At 38.5% G+C, this 21,820-nt stretch overlaps 1 protein-coding gene across 2 annotated transcripts in view; it reads left to right on the forward strand.

Annotated features, from left to right (window-relative positions):
- The first annotated feature begins 578 nt into the window (after window positions 1-578).
- The window catches only part of DOCK8 (dedicator of cytokinesis 8), an 87,774-nt gene continuing 66,532 nt past the window's right edge, over window positions 579-21,820 (forward strand). Inside the window, exons 1-3 of one of the 2 annotated variants that reach the window (XM_062017786.1) lie at window positions 579-603; window positions 16,769-16,871; window positions 21,042-21,217. In XM_062017786.1, the coding sequence (XP_061873770.1) occupies window positions 21,090-21,217 (128 nt within the window). In that variant the 5' untranslated portion in view covers window positions 579-603; window positions 16,769-16,871; window positions 21,042-21,089. Of the gene's footprint in view, window positions 604-16,768; window positions 16,872-17,838; window positions 17,914-21,041; window positions 21,218-21,820 lie in introns of those variants that run through there. The other variant, XM_062017785.1, reaches the window with a different exon arrangement.

Here is a 21,820-nt window from a genome sequence, read left to right on the forward strand (position 1 = left end):
GCCGGCTTGTCTCCCGCTCAGTCTTGCCCAGGCTTGCCCGGCCCGGCCCGGCCCGGCCCGGCCCGGCCCGGGGGCAGCGCCTGCTCTCCCGACAGGCGGCAGGCGGGACCGGCGGCAACCGGGGCCCAGCGGTACCCAGCAGTGGCCGCTGCTTCCTCGCCCGCCCGCCCCGTAGAGCAGCGCACGACGCGCGGTCGAGGGTGGCAGGGGAGTCTGGCACCCGCACCGCCGTTTCCGAAATCAGATTTAGTGAGGATGCGTGGGAGCTGCCGGGGAGCGGCGCAGCGGGGCAGACACCGGCGAGGGTGAGGAGCCAGCTGTGCACAGGGGCAGATCCCTCCCACGCCGGCCGATTTCGGTGAGGAAGGTGAAATGCGGAAGTTGACACTCAGAACTGTCAGAAGACCGCCGGCTTTTTAGCCCGGAGCATGCAGTTAAGGAAAAAAAATAAACAACCCAAAACCAAACATAAATAAATTAAAGCCGCCCTTCGTGCATACAGCCGGCATCGGTCCTCGTCGGCAGCCGGCATCCGCAGCTGCTCTCCCTCATGGCGACTTTACCCGCCGCAGACAGGAGGGCATTCGCCCTGAAAATCAACAGGTAAGGGGCTCTCTCCTCGTACCTCCCGACTATTTCTCGTCAGCCTCAGCCTGAGAACTGGCCACGGCAAGTGACCAGGCTGCGAGAGAGGGGGCGAGACGGCTCCTCCCCGGCAGACCTGGTTCTGGAGCCATCTGTCTGCTCGACTCCGATCACCGGGCTGGTCCTCTTCGACACACACACACACGCGCACCCGCCTCTGCCCCGCTGCTTCTGCGGCCGGCGAGCGGCCGCCCCGGCCAGTCCTCCCCTGGCCCCGAGAAGGTGCAGCTCCCAGCTGCGCTCTTGCAGCTAAGTTTGCCCTAACGAAGTCTGCGCTGACGAAGCTGGCTATGGGAAACTCTCATGTCTCACTCCAGGAGTTCGTTCCCCAATCTGTTCTGCTTTAGCAAACCCCCAGGCTGCTGGAGGAGCTGCTTGCTGGCGGCAGGGCGGAGGGTGGCGGTCCCTTCTCCACAAGGAGCAGGAAAGTGCCCTGGTGCCTAAGTTAGAGCTCCCGGGAAGTGAGGGGTTGACTTATGGCATCAATACTAAAAGCATACACATCCCTGCAGGTTTTTTTCTCTTTGTCCTTTCATCTCTGAAAAGAAAAAAAATCTTCCTGATGATTGAAAAATAAATCTAACTCCCCTCTTTCCTCCCTAAGCCAAATAAATTCTGAAGTTCTGCTGTAGGAACACTGTACTCCTGCAGCTGAGCTTGCTATTTGCTAGACTTTGGTGTCTTTTCCCCAAGGAAGTGCCGACTCTCAGCTGGTCTGTGCTCTGTGGTGCCAGTAAGAAATCAAGTCGGTTATTTTCATGTATTGCTAGCTTAAATGAAAACACGGGCCTCCTTTTCAAGTCTCATCACCAGAGGCAAAAACTGTTTCCAGGGTGCTGATGTAAGTACAAGGTAACTGAGTTTGCTAACACATTGAAGAACAAATAGTATAATGGTAATATAAACTAAGGACAAGTCTCCATGCCAGAGAGAAAAGTATGCAGAGAAACTCCACCTCCTCAGCAAATTATTGGAATACACGGGGTTTGCAGTCACAGAGGATAAAATTAGCTCCACTGTGATGTGCCTTTCCCATGGCAGAATACAAATCAGTGTACCTTTCTGTATCCTTTGGGAATTAGTTTTAAATTTATGGTGGAATAGTCACAAGACTGAGACATGGTATTGAGAAGCCATCAGATGAGCTGCAGGATTCTGCCACCATTCCCAATCATTTGGAAACTTGCTTGAATAAAGAGCACAAATGGCTGATATTTAGAGGGTTTGGGTTATTTTCTTTTTTCCTATTTTTAGGGTCAGTCTTCTGGCAGCTTTTCCCAGCTGTGGTCATTTGAACAAACTGTTCATTTGTTTTACTAAAGCCTTACAAAGTAACAGAGTCGTAACAATTAATCTGTCTTAATTTCACAAAGGCTTGCAAAGGTTTAACTAGTAAGAGCCGTTGTGAAATTTAACCATTGTTATAATGTTATACATTTATTTTTTGTTTTGATTCAACAGTGAAATATTCAGTATTTCTGATATCATCATGTTCTGAATATGATTCCTTTTTTTTTTTTAAGTAAGAATATTCTTCTTTACATAGTATGGTAGAAATTGCATGTATTTGCTAGGAGAACATCATGTTTCTCTTTCTTCAAAATGAGTAGGTCATTTTTACATGACTCAAGTGCAGTTTGTTCTGCTAACAGCAGAGTAATATATCTTCACAAGAAGTGTTTTTACCGTTGTGATTTGGGGTTTTTTTAAAGGAATTTTCAAAATAAGAGGATTTACAGATCATTGTGTTAGCTTTCTTGCTGATACTCAAAAGGCTAATTTAGAGCTGTAAAATTTTGTTCCTCTTTCTTCAGAGTTCCTGAGTTTACTTCTTCATAATGCAACTCTTACTGAAATTTGGACATAACTGGCAAGGCGTAATTTACAGGAGTATTTACAGGCATTGTGAATGTTCCATTCACTGTAAATTCACGTGCAACCTCACTTCTTTCTTAATCATTCTCAAGGCAGTCACTTGACTAAACTATGCACTGGTTCCTTGAGGACCAGCAGAATTTTGGGCTCTGTACCGGTTCCTCAGTACAACATCAGCCACCTCCCAGATGGTTACATAAGGTGTACCCTGGTGTTATTAGTGAAGCATGATGGATATCTGATCACCTTGCCAAACCGTACTAAACACGGTTCTGTAAAAAAATAGCAGTGACGTGATCCAAAATGTTGTGTTAGCAGTCTTGTTATAATTTAGTGTGAGTTATCAATCATGAGCACTGGAGCTGCAGCTGCATCAGAAACAGCTGTTACATGACAAGCATAACATTTGTTTAAAACGAGGTCAAACTTTAAAATCAGGCCTTCAGATGCCTTCAAAGTTGTAAGCTGCACATACAACCTGCCCTGATAACAACATCTTCCTATCTCTTTATTCCTTCTACCCATCTGGGTGTGTTGGCCCACTCTGTTGCTTCCCGCCTTTTTTAATCCTGCCAAAGATTTGCATGTATGTTTTTAATGCAGGTATGTGAGTAGTTCCTTTTGTTTTAGTGGGATTTTTATGTATAATGATGTTCATCTCACATGCAGAAGTGAAGGAGCAAGCCTTTAGCATCCCTTAGGTTAAGGCAGCATTCCTACTGTTTACCTGTCTAGTAGCCAGAGCTAAGTTGCTGAAAACTGAGCAGGATCTCAGAAAACATCTGCATAGTCAAGCAATATTTTTAAAATTACATGATAAATAACATTCCTGTCCAGCTTTACATGTTCTTCAAAATAAAACCTGAAGTATCGCTTAAAAGTAAGTTGTAATTCTCTTTCCAAATGACCTGCTGCTTTGGACCAAAAAAGGGAAGGAAACCCCTCATTAGTGTGCAACACCAGGAGATCTTTATGGTGAGCTCAGAGTGTTAGATGTTGGTGGCTGGAAGTCAGCATAGGACCTGAAAAAGCAGATCATCCTTGTTAAGTTCAGTCATAGATAGTAATTACAAAGTATCTTGATTGCATGTTGCAAATGTCTCTACTTCCCAATTATAGGATTTATATGCAGAAACCAAAAAAGATGAAAAAAAATTTTTTAAACTGTTGACAAAAAATAGCTTATTGTTAATAAAAGTGTGGGCTCTAATGTACAGCAGCTGAGCAGTCTACATCTGAGAGACCATAAAAGCTGAGTTTCAGTCAGTTTGTCTCAGCAGTGTGTTAGGATAAACACAGCATTCACAGAGAGATTTTCTACTTTTCTAACTTTTATTTGGCTAGTCTAGTTTACTATTTCAGCTTCCACATAGGTCTTGCAGTAGTAGCTATTTGTTTTGACTTCAAGTGAAGAAAATTGTGCTTTGAGCATCTACTTAAGGCCCTGACCACCAGTGCTATACATTCAAAACATTTCAACACATAAAATACAAGTCAGAGAACTATCAAGAGCACCAATGCAGCTGCCTAACATATCACTTAACTTTCAGTCATGCATTTCTGCAATTAAAAACCCTCCCAAAAGACATACTTCTCAACTGTATCTACAGACAACCAATGTCTGCATTTTACCAGTGTTGTAAAACAAATTTTTAGCATTTACTTCTATAATTTTATTTCCCTTGAACTGTCCAGTTGCCAAACATAACTTTCTTTTCCTGTTCTAGTTTTAAGAAGTGTACTTAAGGATGAGTTTACGTGCATGAATATATATTAAAAAAACCCAAAGACTTGATATTAAAGTGAACATTTAGGTAAAAACTTCAAATTTTAAAAAGCCTGTGATACAACACAAACCTCTACCTAATTCTCAAATTGTATCATGAATTCTACTTTATATTAAGGATGACAATACGTTTAAATTATTTCTACCTGAAACGAAAAGGTCAGCTTAAATGTATTGTACAGAGTCCCAGTTCTGAAGGTTCATGTGAAATTACTCTAAAAGGCAAAGACTGTTGCAGAGGGATCAAGTACAGAGCAAAATGGTTTTGGTGGCAGAAAGGTCATTTTGTACGTACTTTGGTAGCAGATTTCTGTTCAGTGCAACCCCTTATGACGCTGAAGCCATCATCTTTTGATTGAATTTCAATAAAACCCTTGCAACATGGATATAATAAAACACTAATTAAAGTATTGTGCAGACTCCATTGTATAGGCCAAGCTATTTGTTTTAACTATTTTTTCTTTTTAAAATTTTAATATATTAAATGAGCTCCAGGTAGAACCTCAGTCCCTTGTATGTACAATAGATTTATGTAGCAAGTATAAAAATCTAGGGTATTTTTTAAAATATGTGGTAAATTCTCATAATCAGTTTCTTAAGTAAAGTAATACATTATAAAACCCTTAAAATTACCAGTCTGCTAATAGTGAGGGCATTTTCTATGTATTTCCTGCATACCTAAACCATGCACTTTGTCAATTTCCAGGAGCTGCTTGTAGATACACCCTTCTTACCAAGTATGATCATTGAGCCATAGCCTTATAATATGTCCTGTTAGGACAGGGGTAGTATTAAAAATCTCATGTTTGTACCAAATCAACTTAACTCAAGAAAGAGAGTCACAAAGGAGAGCACCCATGATGAAAGGGTTGAATCCTGCTTTAATGAGTTGCACTCTGGGAATCTATGTGGGGATAATCCAAGTTAATAAGCCTTTGCGGGCTTATTCAAGAGGTTTTTCCAAATGATCAAATAATACTCCATTTGAATTCATCTAAAGGAATACAATGTAACTATAGAATGCACTATGACTTTGAAGAGTGGTTAAGAAATTCCAATTTGCAGTTGCTATAAGAAAGACTGCTTCTCACATGCTACATGTGTGAAATCATACTGGTTTTATATTTGGTACAGAGTACATTAAACACTAATAACAGATTAAAGATTAAAAAGTAGGATATATGTAAGTTTCATATGGTAAGTACAGCAATCTGTTAGTAAAAATTTATAGGAAATGGCTGGTTTCTTAGACTTCCATTAAAAAAAAAAAAAGAGATAAGGGGATTCTTTAAATCCTTCTGAGAAAATTACTTGGAGTACAAGGAGTATGAAGATTAGATTTGCATCTTAGAACTGTAGAAAGGTTTGGATTGGAAGAGACTTGAAAAGATTATGTAGTCCAACTTCCCTGACATGGATAGAGACATCTTTCACTGGATCAGGTTGCTCAGAGCCCCATGCAACATGACCATGAACACTTCCAGGGATGAAGCATCTACAACTTCTCTGGACAACCCAGTTCAGTGTTTCACCACCCTCATCATAAAAACATTCTTCCTTATATCTCGTCTAAATCTACCTTTTTTTAGTTTTAAACCATTACCCATTGTCCTATCACTACAGACTATTAAAATCTCTCTCTCAATCTTTCTTATAATCCCCTTTAAGTATTGAAAGGCCACAAGAATTCTCCCTGAAGCCTTCCCTTCTCCAAGGTGAACCACCCCAACTCTCTCTGTTCTCACAGGAGAGGTATTCTGGCTTCTGGCCATTTTTGTGGTCCAACAGATCCATGTCTGTCCTGTGCTGGGACCCCCAGAGCCTGATGGAGTACTGCAGGTGGGGTCCCACCAAAGCAGAGTAGAGAGGGAGAATCCCCTCCCATGACCTACTGCCCATGCAATGAAGCCCAGGCTATGGTTTGCTCTCTGGGCTGCAAGTACACACTGCTGAGTCATGTCCAAATTTTCAAACACCAATACCCTTAAGTCCTTCCCTGGAGGGCTGCTCTCAGTTGCTTCATCCATCAGCCTGTACCTTGCACTTGACCTTATTGCACCTCATAGGGTTCTCAGGTCCCTGTCTCTCAAGCCTGTCACAGAGTCACTCTGGATGACACCCCTTCCCTCAAGTGAATTAACTGCACCACTCAGCTTGGTGTTGTCTGTAAACTAGATGAGGGTGCCTTCCAATATACCATCTATGTCATTAATGAAGACATTAAATGGTATTGGTCCCTGTAGTTATCTTTAAGGAACACCACTCATTACTGGTTCACATTTGGACATTGAGCTGTTCACTGGAACTGTACAGATGCGACCATCCCGTTGGTTCCTTATCCAACCAACAGTCTGTCCATCAAATCTATGTCTCTCCAATTCAGAAGTGAGAAGGTTGTGGGGGACCATACAGAACTCCAGGTAGAGGACACCAGTTGCACTTCCCTTGTCCACTGGTGCCATCACTCCATTGTAGAAGGCCACTAGGTTGGTCAGGCATGATTTGCCCTTGGTGAAGCCATGGTGGCTTCATCATCTTCCTGTATTCCATGTGCTCCACTGTAACTTCTAGGAGAATCTCTTCCATGATCTTACCAGGCACTGAGGTAAGGCTACCTAGTTTTGCACCCTTACTCTAGTTTTCTGTGAGTGCCTTTTAATTTGGCTACAGGAAATATTGGGGTGATTGTATTTCAGATATATGGTTATACTTTTTTCACCTTTCATGAACTTTTATATTTGTTTTTTTCCCATTTGTTTAGGTTACTTCAACACATGGGAGTTTTCTAGTTGCTAGAGGAAGTATCTCCCATTTTCAGTTTATAGGGATAAAACCAGACCAAAGTATATGCTCATTTGTTTCACAGAATCACAGAATAGTTTCTGGACAGGACCTCAGGAGGTTGGACAGGACCTCAGGAGGTCATCTTGTGCAACTCCTCTGCTGAAGCAGGGCCACCTAGACTTGTCTGCCCAGGGCCATGTCTAGATGTCTTTTGAAGACCTCTAAGGAGGTAGACTCCAGCATCTCTCTGGGCAAACCTGTGCCACAGCTCAGTCACCCTCCTAGTAAAAAATGCCTCTGGTCCTGTCACATAAAGTAGTCCCAACTGCAGCCTCTGCACATAGATGCTTCCCATAACACCACTGTTTGGATTCAGGGCAATATAACTGAGCAGTAAAGATAAGAGGAAGTTTAGACCATGGTTTCATCCCTGTTGCATCAGTTATGAGGGTTCATTACGTGTGAACAACTAAACAGATACTAAATGCCTCAGGTGGCAGTTTCCTTAGGTTTATTAGTCTATCTCTCTTCTTTTGGTACATTTTTACAGGTACTCCTCTACTCCAAGGGAGAGATGTAACCTGCAGGAATAATGACTTTCTATATCTACCACAAAGTCAAGAATATTAAGGCAGGTTAGGGATGGATACTATCCATTGTAAATAGTTCTAAAGATAACAGAGGGAACTTCCTAATGCCTGTGAGGTTATCTTTTTATCAGCCTTAAAGAGAACTCATTTGCCCTTGCTAGGGTGTTTCCAGTGAGCAGTCAGATTATACAAAATCGACGTTAGTGCAGCACTTCTAAACATGTTTTGCAACCATACTTGAGCAAATGAAAAATGTATCTGGTCACTATGTGTGATTGAAAATAATATCAGCAGGTTTGCATGTCGCTTTCTGGCGTTGATAATTGATGTCCTTAAGCTCAACTATAACACAGCCTATCTGCATCTACACAGCCTGTTGATTTATACCAGTGAGTAAGCTGTGCCATAGACCATATGAGCGTGAATGTAGCTGGAGGGTGTATGAGAAACAGCTACCTGAAAGGAGGAACACTGCTGTAGTATTAGGCTTAGATTACAAAGTGTCATGTTTTATGCAAGCTGTCATGTTTTATACAAGCCCAAAATTAACAAAAAAGAAGAGCAAGCAATGTGCAAAGCCATGCAAAACTACGTGTGTGTCCTTAAAATGTTTTTAATTCTGATGGGGAACTGCATGAAGATTGCTTCTTTCTCTAGCAGGCATGGATTATAAACTAATTAGAGAAGTTGAGGAAGAATGCAATAATATTTATCAATATTATTCCACAATTTATAGTGCTAAAAGGGATTCTTGTAAGTATCTGCTCCTTTTTCAACGATAAGGTTATTCAAGACAATCTTACTAGTTTTAACATCCTATTGTCTATCACAAAGACTAAATGCACAGACTTTTCCTCTGGTACACTGCACAAAAAATTGCAATACTTGCTGCCTAAAATGCATCTAACTTTTAGGAAGTAGAAAAGAAAGTAAGAAAATGGCAGTCCTAACTACTTGTCAGAGGATACTTGCAGCAAGTGAAGACACAGACCCTGATTATGGTGCAAGCAGAAGCAGAATCTGAATCCTTTCTTGTACAAACATCCCCATACTTATACATCCCTTTTTAGTTCCTTCTAATCATGATTGGTTTTGTTCAGTTGCCTTCAGAGCAGCTGTGCTGATAACTTGTTTACTGCTTGCATCTCCTGTTCAGGTGGAGGCTTCTCCAATCAGCTACCTGTGCACACTGTGTTCACACGCCAGTCCAATTCTTTCTCACACTGTACTGAGTCCCGCATCTTGGTTTCCCACAGTTACTAATGCCTTTTGTTATTCAAGTGATTTGATTTGTATTGTTCACCCACAAACTTTATGATTACCTTTTCTGGAGTGGTCTGCCTGCTATAGGATCAAGGTGATAATAGCCACTTAGGTACAGTGTCGGTGACAAACACAGGCTTATCCAGCCAAATCTCTATGAAGAGTTAGAAGTACAGGAAAGATGGACTCCATTACACAAGCATACTCTTAATCAGCAAGTAGGCAGTTGTAGAAACAAAGCTGCCTAAAGACTGGTTGGTCATGGAAGCAGAATACTGGTTTTCCTGTTCAGACAGATATTACTGACAGCTGTCATTAGCAGGAAATGAATCTTTTCTGCATACTTAAATTATGTTTAAAATGTAACCATCTATTTTCTATTACAATTGTTGAAGAATGGTATTATACTGTACTTACATATCTGTGCAATCACTGGAATCAGGCATAATAATTGGTGCTAGATTATTAGAGTCCTGAGGTTTTGCTTTGTCTCTGGAAGATGGCTGGTCAGCAGGAAACCAACTTTAGTTTCTGAGCAAAGAAGATGCATTTTATAATCCTTTTTTAAGATCTTGCATCCCTCTTCAGACATCTATGTGTATCATGAAGTCCAGGCTGCAATTTATGATGAGATTCTTTTTTTATGGTATAGTAATTCCTAGGCTTACCTGCTTACCCAAGAAAAATGTAGCTGCAAATTTGAAACATCCTTATGTCCATTGGTTCCTGTGTATCACCATTCTTTATTTATCTGTCCAAACAGCTTCCCTTTTCTGACATGAAATGCAAATCAATAGGAATAAGTATTTAATGTTGTATTTTATGCCTTCTACCACTTTAGATTTTATGGTGTGTTAATGAGTATAGTTCAGCATAGCTGTTCTGTTTTCTATTCTGACTTGATTATTTTTATTTTTAAAATTGATTTGAAAAACACACATCAGAGTATACTGTTGTCTGTAACAGGAGAAAAAGGATAGTCTGTGAAAAGTGCTGACCTGATAACATACTCACACTAAATGCTTGCCATCATAAATGCAGTTATAGAAAATAGGTCCAAGCCTAGATCAGCTTTTGGGTCAAGTTCACATAAAAGTCCACAATATTTTTCATGCAGTCTTTGTAGAATATTATTTACACATGATGAGTCACACAGTTTCTTGAGCTTCGGTAACAATGACCTTTATTTAGAAAAAAGTCAGTGCAGCTGGGTGCAGTACAGTGCAGTACTAATACTTCATATTAGTATACTTTCCTAAAGTAAACTCAATTAGATTGAAGCATATATTATTTCTGTTGTGAAAGGGTCTGAACTGCACGATCATTATCATAACAAAATCTCATGTTTAGAACATTGTTAGAGTAAAATTTAGCCTTTCTCTGAGCTTTAAATTTCTGAGATGAATTGCAAAGTGAAATTTAGTTTGTAACATCATACAAAATAGTTTGCATCATCCAAATTAATTTTGAGGGTGCGTAATATAATTTTGGTGGAATTTGTCCTTGTAGTGATAGACAGATAATAAAAAATATGTTCTTTTCTAACACCATAGTTGTTAATATATACTAAATCTTGTGGACATTCTTATTTTCAAACATTGGAGTGGAAGATCCCACTGAAGTTGTATCAAAAATCCCAGTTCTAAAAATGACAATACCTCTTCATTTTCCTGAAATTGGGCTATTTCTTTTTCCAGATATACTGCCCTAATAAAAGATCCTACTTTTTCCATTAGAACATTCAGCTCTGAAGAAAAAATGTTATTTGTAGAAGTAACTGGAAAAAACCCAGCCCTTGGTTTTGCTTTCACATAAATGTCATACTGAAGCTCCACAAACCTGTTTTCTTGGGAAATGAGAGGCCAAAATATTAACACCAATGCTTTTTCCAATTTTGTGTCATTTACATTGTCTTCTCTGGCTTTTTAAGTACACATAATATTAAAGACACATCTGTGAATATATTGTGAAGTTCTTTGAAGTTGTCAGTCATGAAAGAGACAAAATAAACTTTTTTTTTAACATGTTGATAAAGATAGCAAGTACCTTGATAAAAATAGGCCAATTTTGTGTATATATTGCTATATGCTGGTAGATTTCAAGCTAGTGGGGACAACAAAGGATTCTGCTGTTTTCACACTATTTTACCTTCTGTTAGCATCATTAATTAGCATAATGTGAAATACTTATTAGAAGCTTTGTATTGCTTATATAAGCTATTGTGATCATTTACAGTCTTTAATAAGGTGACAGATGAGACTAATGTATACTCTTCACTTTCCAGGAGGGAGCACTAAACTCTTGCATGAAATGTTACACATAAACCCATTTCCATTACAAGGGCCGACCTTTCAACAATACATGCTCAATGTCTTCTCAAATGTTTTGTCATAGCTGTGTGATTATCTGCAGAGCACAGTGATGAAAAAGCATGTAAAAGTATGCCTCATTGAGACCATATCCTAAGTCATCCGTTTCTTTGAATGGTATGAAAGTATGGTTATCCTTTTTTTCCACTGCCGGGATTAGAAAATGAAGTTTTATGGGTGCTTATGTCTCTTCCTGAGGGAGAAACAGAGTAATTCTGCAGCAGTGAAAAATCATCACTGACTAAACAGCATATATGACCTGGGAAAAAATAAAAATTCACTTCTTGCCTGTCTTACTTTGTGACAAGCTACTAGCATAAGGAAGTTGATGATTTCCTCTCACAGACTTTCTTTGTTCCTGTACCATCTCCTTTGAGAAGATTATGGTTACATTTCAACTGTCTTGAAAAGGATCTTTATTGCCTTAGCTGGTAGAGTCTTAATGTGGTAGACCCCAAAGCAGGGGTGTGCCAGAGAGTGTACAGCCTACCTGAGCCATCAAGGAAATGGCAGCCTGTTCAGATCCACCACTGCTGTAAACAGTGACTAACAAAGCAGTGCTCTGGTGCCTTAAGGACTAATTAGAAACTTAGAAGAAAAACGAGGAGTTCCAACAAAAACCAAGTAGTTCCACCAGCAGTAAGAAAAGACTTCTAAGGCAGATTACCATATTTGTCAGCTAAAGATCTGGACTGTTGCCAAAAACTTTGTGCGTGTGTTTGTGCGTGAGAGTAAAGGAGAGGGGTAGGTAATTGTTAACTTTTTCTCTTCCATGTTTTTTTGTTGCTTGTTTTAGTTGTAACTAGGGGCATTTCATACTAGGCTGAGAAAAAGAACAAAAGATAGCTGAAAATTTTCTATAAGAGTATCAGAAGAGAAGGATTACTCCTCAGGATAGCCAAGACTGAGTATTTTACCTGTTAAGAAAAAGTTTTCAGTATTTTACTTTATGATTTTGCCATCTGTATACAATTAAAAGCAAATGTTCCTTCACCCTTGGGGATCGTTCTTATAGTCTATTTTTATGTAATTTTAAAAATCTTTCCTTGGTATCTAATTGTGTATGCACCTCTAGCAGTAGACAACTCACTGTTGCCCAAAGTCTGCTGGAAGGGATTGTATGGGTATTAAGGATTCCTCTTCCTGCCTCCCTCTAGCAGGTGACTTTGGATAACTTGATCTAATAGGCATGTGAAGCAAGCTTTTAAAATTGGGTTTTCGTATCAACTATCTTGATTTCCACTGAATAGGTGAGCATTGAAACTGACCTCTTTCATTTCTCTTTTGTTTCTAAATTGCTGTTCTGTGTTTAAGTTTTCATATTATTTACATACTGGCAAAATACCCATTATTCCTGCTTTTAAACTACATATTTCAAAGAACTAGATTGCTGAGCAAAATTTACAGTGAAACTGCAGCTTTATGTATGATGAGAATTCATATAATTTTAATTATAGAACCTAGCAGTGTTAGGCCACAGATCTATGTTAGAGAGAGAAAAAAAATGGCTATATTCTCTTACTTTCCTGATACCTCATCTTTGCCCAACTAATAACCCAAATCTTCAAGTTCCCAGTACTTCAATGAGCTCTGCCCTAAGAAACATCTGAGAATTTGACCTGCAATTTAAATTTAATATGAAGAACCTCTAGTTGTAGTCTTTTACTTGGGTTTCACTGTTGGTTTTATGTATTATGCAAACTGTACACTTTGCATTGCAGAGTATTTATTAGCAATTCCCCAGAACTGATGGAGAACTGAATTTACCAGTTGGACAGACAGTGGTGAAATTCTGATTAAGTAGCACCAGTATTTGGGTTTGGGTTTTTTTGGCCACCTTCCAGTCCCATCTGGGTGGATTAGGAATTCTGGTGAGTTTCAGCTTTTCCAAGATTTACACCTGAGGTATACAGCATCATCATTTGGATAGGGTTAAGGCAACAAAGAGTGGAGCAGTGAATTCCAGTTGACGTTTTGCTCCAATACCATGGAGCAGCCAGGGATCTAAGAAGTCTAGAAGAGCCTTAGGCTGTCATCATATCCCATCTTTCCACAGATTTACACTATCTTGCAACATGCCGTGTGAACACTTACAAACTGTGAATTCAGCAGTCTTTTGTGGGAAAAAACACCCCCAAATCTACACCTTTTTCTTTTTGGTTAGTGTTTCCTGTTTATTCTAAGCAAGCGAACAAGTATCAACATGGGAGGTCCGTAGAGCTATTAACAATGCTGAGTCCCATTGCTGAACTCTGAATACTTGCAGTTGCCCAGATGCATGTAGTTCTGACACATGATCTACATCACCAGTGTGCTCTTGTCACTGTGGTATCATCAAATGGTCACTTCCAGTGTCCTGCTGCCATCACAGTGAGAACAATTTTCCTCATAGCTTATTAAATCCCTTTTTTGCACAAAATCAAGCAAATTACTGCTTCTCTTCCATATGGCCATGAGTTGCTGACTGTTTTCTTTACACAGTGGTACCTTTTACTCAGTTGAGGACAACTGCTATCTCCTCTCAAACATGTCTTTTGTAACATATTGAGTTTTTTCAGTCTTTCTTCATGGATCATCCTTCACAATATTTTTAGCATTCTGACTGCTCTTTTTTAAAGTGTTTTAAAGTTGGTTGCATTTTACTCTATGGTGTTCTAAGTGTCTACAACAGCCTAGGCACTGTCTCATTTTCTTTAATAAACAAAACCAGCTTTTCCTCAATTATAGTACTTCGTTAGTAAGTGTTCCAATATAACTGCAGAGCCTCCTCTATGTCATGACTATTTCTATAGATCATTTCCCTTTTTGTATTTCTACACTTGATTTTTTTTTCTTCCTAAGTTTAAGAGTTTACATTTCCTTTTATTTGATCTAACAATGCTGATTTCAGACTGTTTCTAAAACACAAGATCATTTTGAGAGCTAGTCTTGCCTTGCACTCACAACTGGTGTGATCCACACATTTATCACTGTATTACCGATATCAATATCAGTATTGTAAAAGAAAATATGGACTGGAACTAGACTGAGAAAAAAATAACTTGCTTCTCGGAGTAGTACGTTGTTCAAAATCTCTTCACAATCTTCATTTCAACTACTGATGACTACATCCTGAGTAGGTTTTTTAATCAGTTTTGGGATCAGCCGTGATGATTCCATCTAGCTGCTCTTTCTTTACTTTGCTTATAGGAATGTCATGAGAGACATTATCAAGAGCCTTACTGAAGCCAGTTAAACTATCACAGGAAAGAATTAGATTGGTTTTATGTGACTGCCTGTTGATAAATCCATATTGGCCATTCATCATTACTAAATGATATACCAGTATCATTAATCTATCAATAATTGCCAAACATTTTGGACCGTATCTTACTACAGTCCACAGTTTTTAGTTGCCCACTATACACTTAATCATTAGACTATTAATAAATGGGCATTACTAAGACGATGTACATTTTAATGTTAAGAATGATTCCGTGGACGCCTTGTTTCAACTTGAGACTGTTCTCTGGGACCTAATATTTAATCTACTAATAAATTGATTGTACAGTAAATTGCTTTACTTCCTTTTTGAGTGTCAGAGACTACCTGACTAGTCCATGATTATTAGAGTACTCCTTTCTAGATATAGTTGCTTTTTTTTTTCCTCAGATGTTTCAGTGACTTATTTACATTCACACTTGATCACTTGCCTTCTTTCCAGAGGTTTTTTTTAGCACATAGCTAGACTGTCCTGGCTGCTAAGGGTGACTGTAATGCTCTTCTTAGAATCAGACAGGGCTATTGTACAGGCAGGGAGGGTTAAAGTGTGGCCATGACATATCTGAACTGCAGCCTTTTCATAAAGGCTCAGATACCACATGCACTGTGTTAATGTGCACCATCATTTTCCTATGAGTACCCAGACAGTATCCGAGGCAGCTGTTTGGTCACAAAACAGACATTTTACAGATCACAGACTTTTGACATTATCACAGAGCTGTCTAGAAGGACTTCTGTTTCCACCTTCTTTCTCAGGTTTGCAAAACTTTTCATACTGATCTGACTGTGACACTCACTTTTTTCTGAGAAAACCATGTTGGAGTAACTAACTTGTGCTTTTTTCTCTTTTAGCAGCTATGTCCCTTCTTAACCTGTTCCTAGTACATCCTGCCAATTGTTTTTGAGTTGGCTCTAACCAACTTTGCTGTCTTCTATTGTATTTCTTCTCCTTTTCTTCCTTCAATGCTATGAAAAACAAGAAATCCATCTATTGAACTACTCAAACTATTTTAAATTCACCATTATAGATTACAGAATTTTTCTTCCATTGGAATGATTAATTTTGCATCTTCTTTCTTTGAATATTGGGGAGACTCTGGAACAAGTGTCAGCACTCTTGAGAAACCTATTTCCTCTCAGTTAGCTGGGAGGCCTTTAGCAGACAGCAGATTTGGCTCTTTGTCCACATGCATGCTTCCTCTTTTGTAGGTGAAAATTCATACTATTTCCTCTTCAAAGATTCTGATGACCCCAAATCTGGTGTAATTTAGAGCAGTGTTATAGCATTGTTTACAGCAGCAGCTTATGCAATACACTGTAACACATTTTTTTACATACTTTAAGCCTTTTTCTTTTTTTTTTTTTTTTTTGCTTTAGAATCTGCTTAAATGCATCATTATTTTAAAAACCTTGCTCTGAACATTAATGATAAAATATGTTGTAGATGTTCTGTTGCCATTTCATGGCTGATTACTGTTACATCATATTAAATATTAAGTGATTTTACTCCATCAAAAATGACCAAGCTACTGTGATTCCTGAACTTTTAGATTGAGTACATGCAACTGTACTGTAACCCTGGGATTCTTGAAGAATTCAGTACTGGCTGCTTTCTGATCTCATTTAAATAAATTTATTGGCACTTTTTAAGGAGTCTTTTCCTCAAATGTTCAGCTGATATAGTATAGGCTGATCTTTAAACTGAGACTTTCGTTTATCTTGCACTTTTCACAGGAAACTGTATTGTTAACGTAGAGGGATGGCCCTGTCTTGTTTTTATCCCTCAATCAGTTACTACTTCAGTAAAATACTTGCCTCTGTGATGTTCATTTTTCTTTCTATGCTTATTGTGCTGTATCTTTGCATTGCAGAAATGAATCTGAAATGATACAGAGAGTATTGCTGTACAGGTTGCAGTCACACTTCGTTTAAGAGCAAGTTCTTTCTTGCGTAGCCTTTCTCAGTTGCAAGGACTGCAATGGAATGATAGAAATCTGTTGGAAAAGTGGCAGAATCTTAATTATATTGGATGGCTATGTTTTTTGAGGTTTGCATCAATTACAGAATAAGAGTCTAACATCAAAATGCATTTCTAAACAGTGGGATAGGATACTAAATTGCCTGAAGTCTGGTATTTTGAATTTGTTTAGGGATAAATGTTAATTATAAGGGGTTTTTTCTCTGTTTAATTAAAGGCACTCCTCTGCAGAAATAAGAAAGCAATTTACTCTCCAACCAGGCTTTGCACAGTTCTGTCAACGAAGCTTCAGTAGCCCTGGCTTTTCTACTCTTCATCTGGTAAGTTCTGCTTTATCTTCTTTACATAGGTTTGGCATCTACATTGCTTAATGTTTTTAGGGTAAATCAAGTGATCTTCTTAAGTTGTCTTGCTTTCCACTGGTTTTTGTCTGAAGCTGTTAAAAAATACTGCCTGGTGAGCTGAGGAAATTATGCATTTGAAAAAACTAAGAATGGTCCATGGAACCTAAAATAAGGCACAGTCTTTCTGCGTATTACTATAAATTGAAGTTAATGAATACGTGTTGGAGTATATTACATCCTTTCTTTGTTAGAAACATTCAACTCCAGCCAGTAATTGCATTGTGTGTTGATCAAAGATGTTTTGCAAAAAAAGGTCCATGGATAAAGATGGGAAAAAAAAGAAAGGTAGAGGCCTAGATAGCTTTAATACACAGTTTCCAGAGCTAGTAGCATAGACAGCACAGTGAGCTATTTTTCAGTGCTGTAAACATGTAAATTGTGAAATGCTGAAATATGCCTTGCTTGACATACACATAGTTGAGTCAACTGTTATGTGTTTCCGAATCATCCTTCCATGCGTAATCCCCCTCTAAAAGAGTCAGACTGTATGACACTGCCCTCATGACAAAGGGAAAATATGCCAGATCCTTTTAATTGCCTTTCAGGAGGATGATTATTCTGCAAACATACTATCCCATAAATAAAACTGGGTAAGATTTTTATTCTGTCCTTCTTCCCACCCTTCTAATTTTTACTTAGTTTTGTGAGAACTGGTAAGTAGATGCAGAAAAACTCTTTGTGCACCAGTGATTGTGAAAAATGTAAAACACTTCAGCAGTTACTTCCTGTGTGTTAGGGCCCCTTGTTGCTGCTCACTTCCTTAATCTGAAATGCTGTGGTGTTTTAAGTTGCTCCTTGTGGTTATTCATCCTGGGGAGGTTAGATCCTTTCTACATGCAGACAACGGCTTTTGCTGTTGAGAAACTTGGTAACGTTTCATTTACCGAGTATTACGCCGCAGCTGCTGTTTTGTGTGCTGTCACAATCTACATGCCTCTAATCCACCATCCTTAAAAAGGTATGTTTGCAGTAATGATTTGTGGCATTTTCCGTAGAATAATTGTTTTGCACACTTGTATGATGTGTTGAAACACTTCTTGGTTGAAACAGTATCTCTATTTCCTTTGATAATTTGCTTCCATTTTTAGGTAGGCCGTTACCCACCATTTGTATTTACCTTTTTCACCATCTTTTTTACATTTGTGTCTAATTTATGATAGTCAAAAGCAAACATTTCTGGTAATTAAAAAACTCAAGATTTAAAGATTATTATTACACTTCAACCACCAAAAGTTAGAATGAAAAGTAATGAATTTGACTTCTCAGGAGAGAAAGGTCTGCTTTCTGAAAGGAAGTGCAATGCTTAATCAAAAATGCAGTTGTTTTAGGCAAAAATATTTTGTGTGCAGAAGATCAGATGTTCAGCAAATGAAATGATGTAATATGCTTTTTGTGTACTTTAAACTGTGTTTTACTTTAATCTTTTGTGAATTATTTTTTTAGTAGATCTTCATATATATACAAATATGTAATGTTGTGCCCACTGGCATTATACTAAGTGAAATTCAGACATGTTATACTGACCATCAGTGAAAAAATCAATAGCTATTAATGATCACTGTTTACTCATAACTGCCAATCCACTATGCTCAATGCTACACTAGATACAAACCAGAGGTATGATTTAACTTAAAAATTTACTAACAGAAAAGTGTTACTAATTTATTAACTTCAGCTGGTTGCCTCAAGATTTCTTGTACTTACTGTCAGTTCTAGGTTTTGCCTTTGGATAAAAAGAGCAAAGATGGAGAAAGGTTTTCCCAATGGTGTTTTCTCAAAGAGGATTCAATCAATCCCTTAAATGTACAGGCAGAGGGGTGAGCTCAGAGATTTTATGCAGAGACCAATACAGTTTCTCTATAAAAGGGGAAGGTAAGGGGGAGGGATATGATTGCTTGTGTCCCAGGGTCTGTACTTTATCACTTGCAGGAGTACTTACCAGATACATTTTTTTCAAACATTTAAATTGGTTTGCTTCTTCTAGGTCTTTTTATCACATTTGTTCTAGATGTGCTAAACTTTCTTCAAGATGTTTCTGAACAACTTCCTCACTTCCATTAGCTGAATAACTTCTCCACTGATATTTTCAGAACACTAAAAAGTCTCCAAACCTCATATTTGCCATTATTCATCTTTAAGACATCTTCCTGTCTGTGGGGACTGACATCGCGTATTACGTGTGAGCCATTTTAGTTCAGAGTTGCCCAGAGCTTTGCTGTTGCTGAGCATCTTTGTATGTTTCAGAAATTGTGGAATTCCTCATTGTCCTATTAATCCAAAATTCGTGATGTTGTGGGTGTAAAGTCACTTCATGCTCAGGGGAAAATTCTGTCAGCTTCCATGAGAGCCTTATGTGAATAAGACTTAGTAATAATGAATGAAGGCTTTATGATTTTGGCAGGTTTTATTTGTTGAGAAGAGCACTGGAATATAAGGAGGATAGCTCCAGAATGCATGCTGAATGAGACAATAGCCCCGGTAACATTGAATATAAAGGCACTGTTGATATCAGGAACACTAGGTGCCTTATTTTCCTCACACCACATCATCAGCACCATAGAGGTAGATTATCTGATCTATATTCAGACTGTTTATTGCTGGTACCTTCAGAAGGCAATGTTGTGAAAGGTTATTTGAGCTAATTAGTGTAATGCAGTTCTTGTTCTTTACAATCAAGGATGATTTGGTAGCTATATTTTGCTAGAATTCTTCCTCTGAGGAAATAAGTTATTCCAGTGCTATTATTATTTTCCTATGCTCTTGCTGTGCTGAGATGTCCTCGATGTTTCTGAAACTCACAGAACATAAACTGTAGGTTTCCTCAAGCTGTAGTTTATAGACCTGTTTGTTACTTGTCTAGAAAATAAACAATTAACAGTATGAGATGCTGTTCTCTGTACTCAGCTGGTTTATTTTCTAACATATACAGGCTATGTTTGTTTGCTGTACAAGTAAAATAATTTCCAGTTTTAATGATGCATAGAATAACATATACTTTTAACATACAAAGTAACATTTATTTATATGTAGAACCAAATCAAAGAAGACTTTCTGCCTGTATTTTTGAGACTAAGCAGACAAAAAAAGCTAGACAGCTTCATAGCACATAGACTGGCAGAGGTCTAACTTTGCTCTGATCGGATGATCAGTGTAAGAATGGCTGATCAAATGTAATGAGATATAACTGCTCTCTGTCAAAGTGTGATGCCGTGAGCTATAGAAACAGTTGATGTCTAAGGTGTGCAGCAATAACTTCAGGAGTTTTGTGTAATCTTTTGTATACTTACTGTACTAACCCTTGAAAAATCCAATAAAATTTGAATAGCAATAATATGTAAACAAGTCACATTAAGAACTAGTAAAGTCTTCTGACTTTGGGTATATCTTCCCCTCAAGTTTGTTTGAAGTTGACCACACACAGCATTTGTAACAGTCAATGTCTTTCAGGCACAACTCCGCAAATGAGTGGCATCTTCATGATGGCAGCCATGGTGCTTACAGTTGGTCCTTAGCTCAGCACAACTTCTGAGAATCAGTGCCTTGGCTCTGTTATTGCCAGTGGCTTTTGTCACAGGTGCTGTAGAGTTCAGCGGCAGCCCTCTGCCACTGCTGGCACTGCTTGTCACTATTATTTTTGTCATCTACCCTTATTCTCGGTTATACCTGCTCACTGCTTCTTTTTTTTCCTGACTCTGATTAATAGCATGCCCTTTAAGGGAATGTAAAACAGCAAAACACATCTGGAGGCATCCAGGATGTACTTCAGTCAGCCATCCTTCTACCAGCATCTAGGAAAGCTCAACAGAAAAAATGGGTGCAAATTTGGATTTAGATGTAGTATTTACCATTTCTTCTTTGTGCTTTAAAACTTTTCTCTCTTTATTCCCTTTATTTTTTCAGTTGAATGTTTCATTAGCAACTTTTCTCTGTGTTAAATGCAATGTTACTGTATGCAAGGTTAGAATCTGTTTCCAATGCTTAATAAATAACAGGGAAATGACAATAAATAACTAAATAAACCTAAATTACACTATTAAGAAAAACCTTCTGTAGCTAAAATAAACACCTCTTTATTTTTCGTATTAGCCTTCCTTTTATGACGTAGTAGACCCAGTAGATTTTGAAGGCTTCTTAATGACACGACTGAGCAACTTGGACTCAGAACTAGCACAAGAACTTGGTGACTTTCCTGAAGATGACTTGGACGTTGTCTTCACACCCAAAGAGTGCAGGACCTTGCAACCCTCCATGCCAGAAGATGGGTAAGGAGACTTTATCTCCCTCTAAAATGTGAGAGGTTTAACAATAATGTTGAAGATGTTGATACAGACCCCTCACTCTGTCATCCGTCCAGCCATTACACACTTTCTGAACTTTAAACATTTGAACTTTACCATCAATTCCATTAGGCCTGTTTGTACACTTAAAATGATGCAGGTACTTACACAACTCAGTGACTTTCTTGTTTAGATGGGGAAATGGTTCATACTTCACAAGGTTTTATACTTTCTAGTATAGAAGTCACTTATGGTTTCAGGCTGACATCAATCAAATAATTTCACTATTGTCAATAGCTTTTAAGCTAAAATAGGTAGCATATATTGATACTGGTGTTCAACCATCCTCAAAATATTTAGGCTGGTTTGATAAACAGGGAAGCTATGGGCAACAGAATTTTTCATAATGAGACAAAGGAATGCATTAGAGAGTTTTCCGATGTGGTTTAGGAGAGCCCTGTGCATTGTATACAAAATACTCTTCAAGGGTTGTTTTGTTGTAAATGATACCATCACGTAGAACCACAAAGGCCTACTGAGTTTTGCAAGCAGTAATATCTTGCATATGGAAAAAGGTGAAGGCAGGAC

Source organism: Colius striatus, chromosome Z (assembly GCF_028858725.1).
Source record: "Colius striatus isolate bColStr4 chromosome Z, bColStr4.1.hap1, whole genome shotgun sequence".
Lineage (NCBI taxonomy): Eukaryota > Metazoa > Chordata > Aves > Coliiformes > Coliidae > Colius > Colius striatus.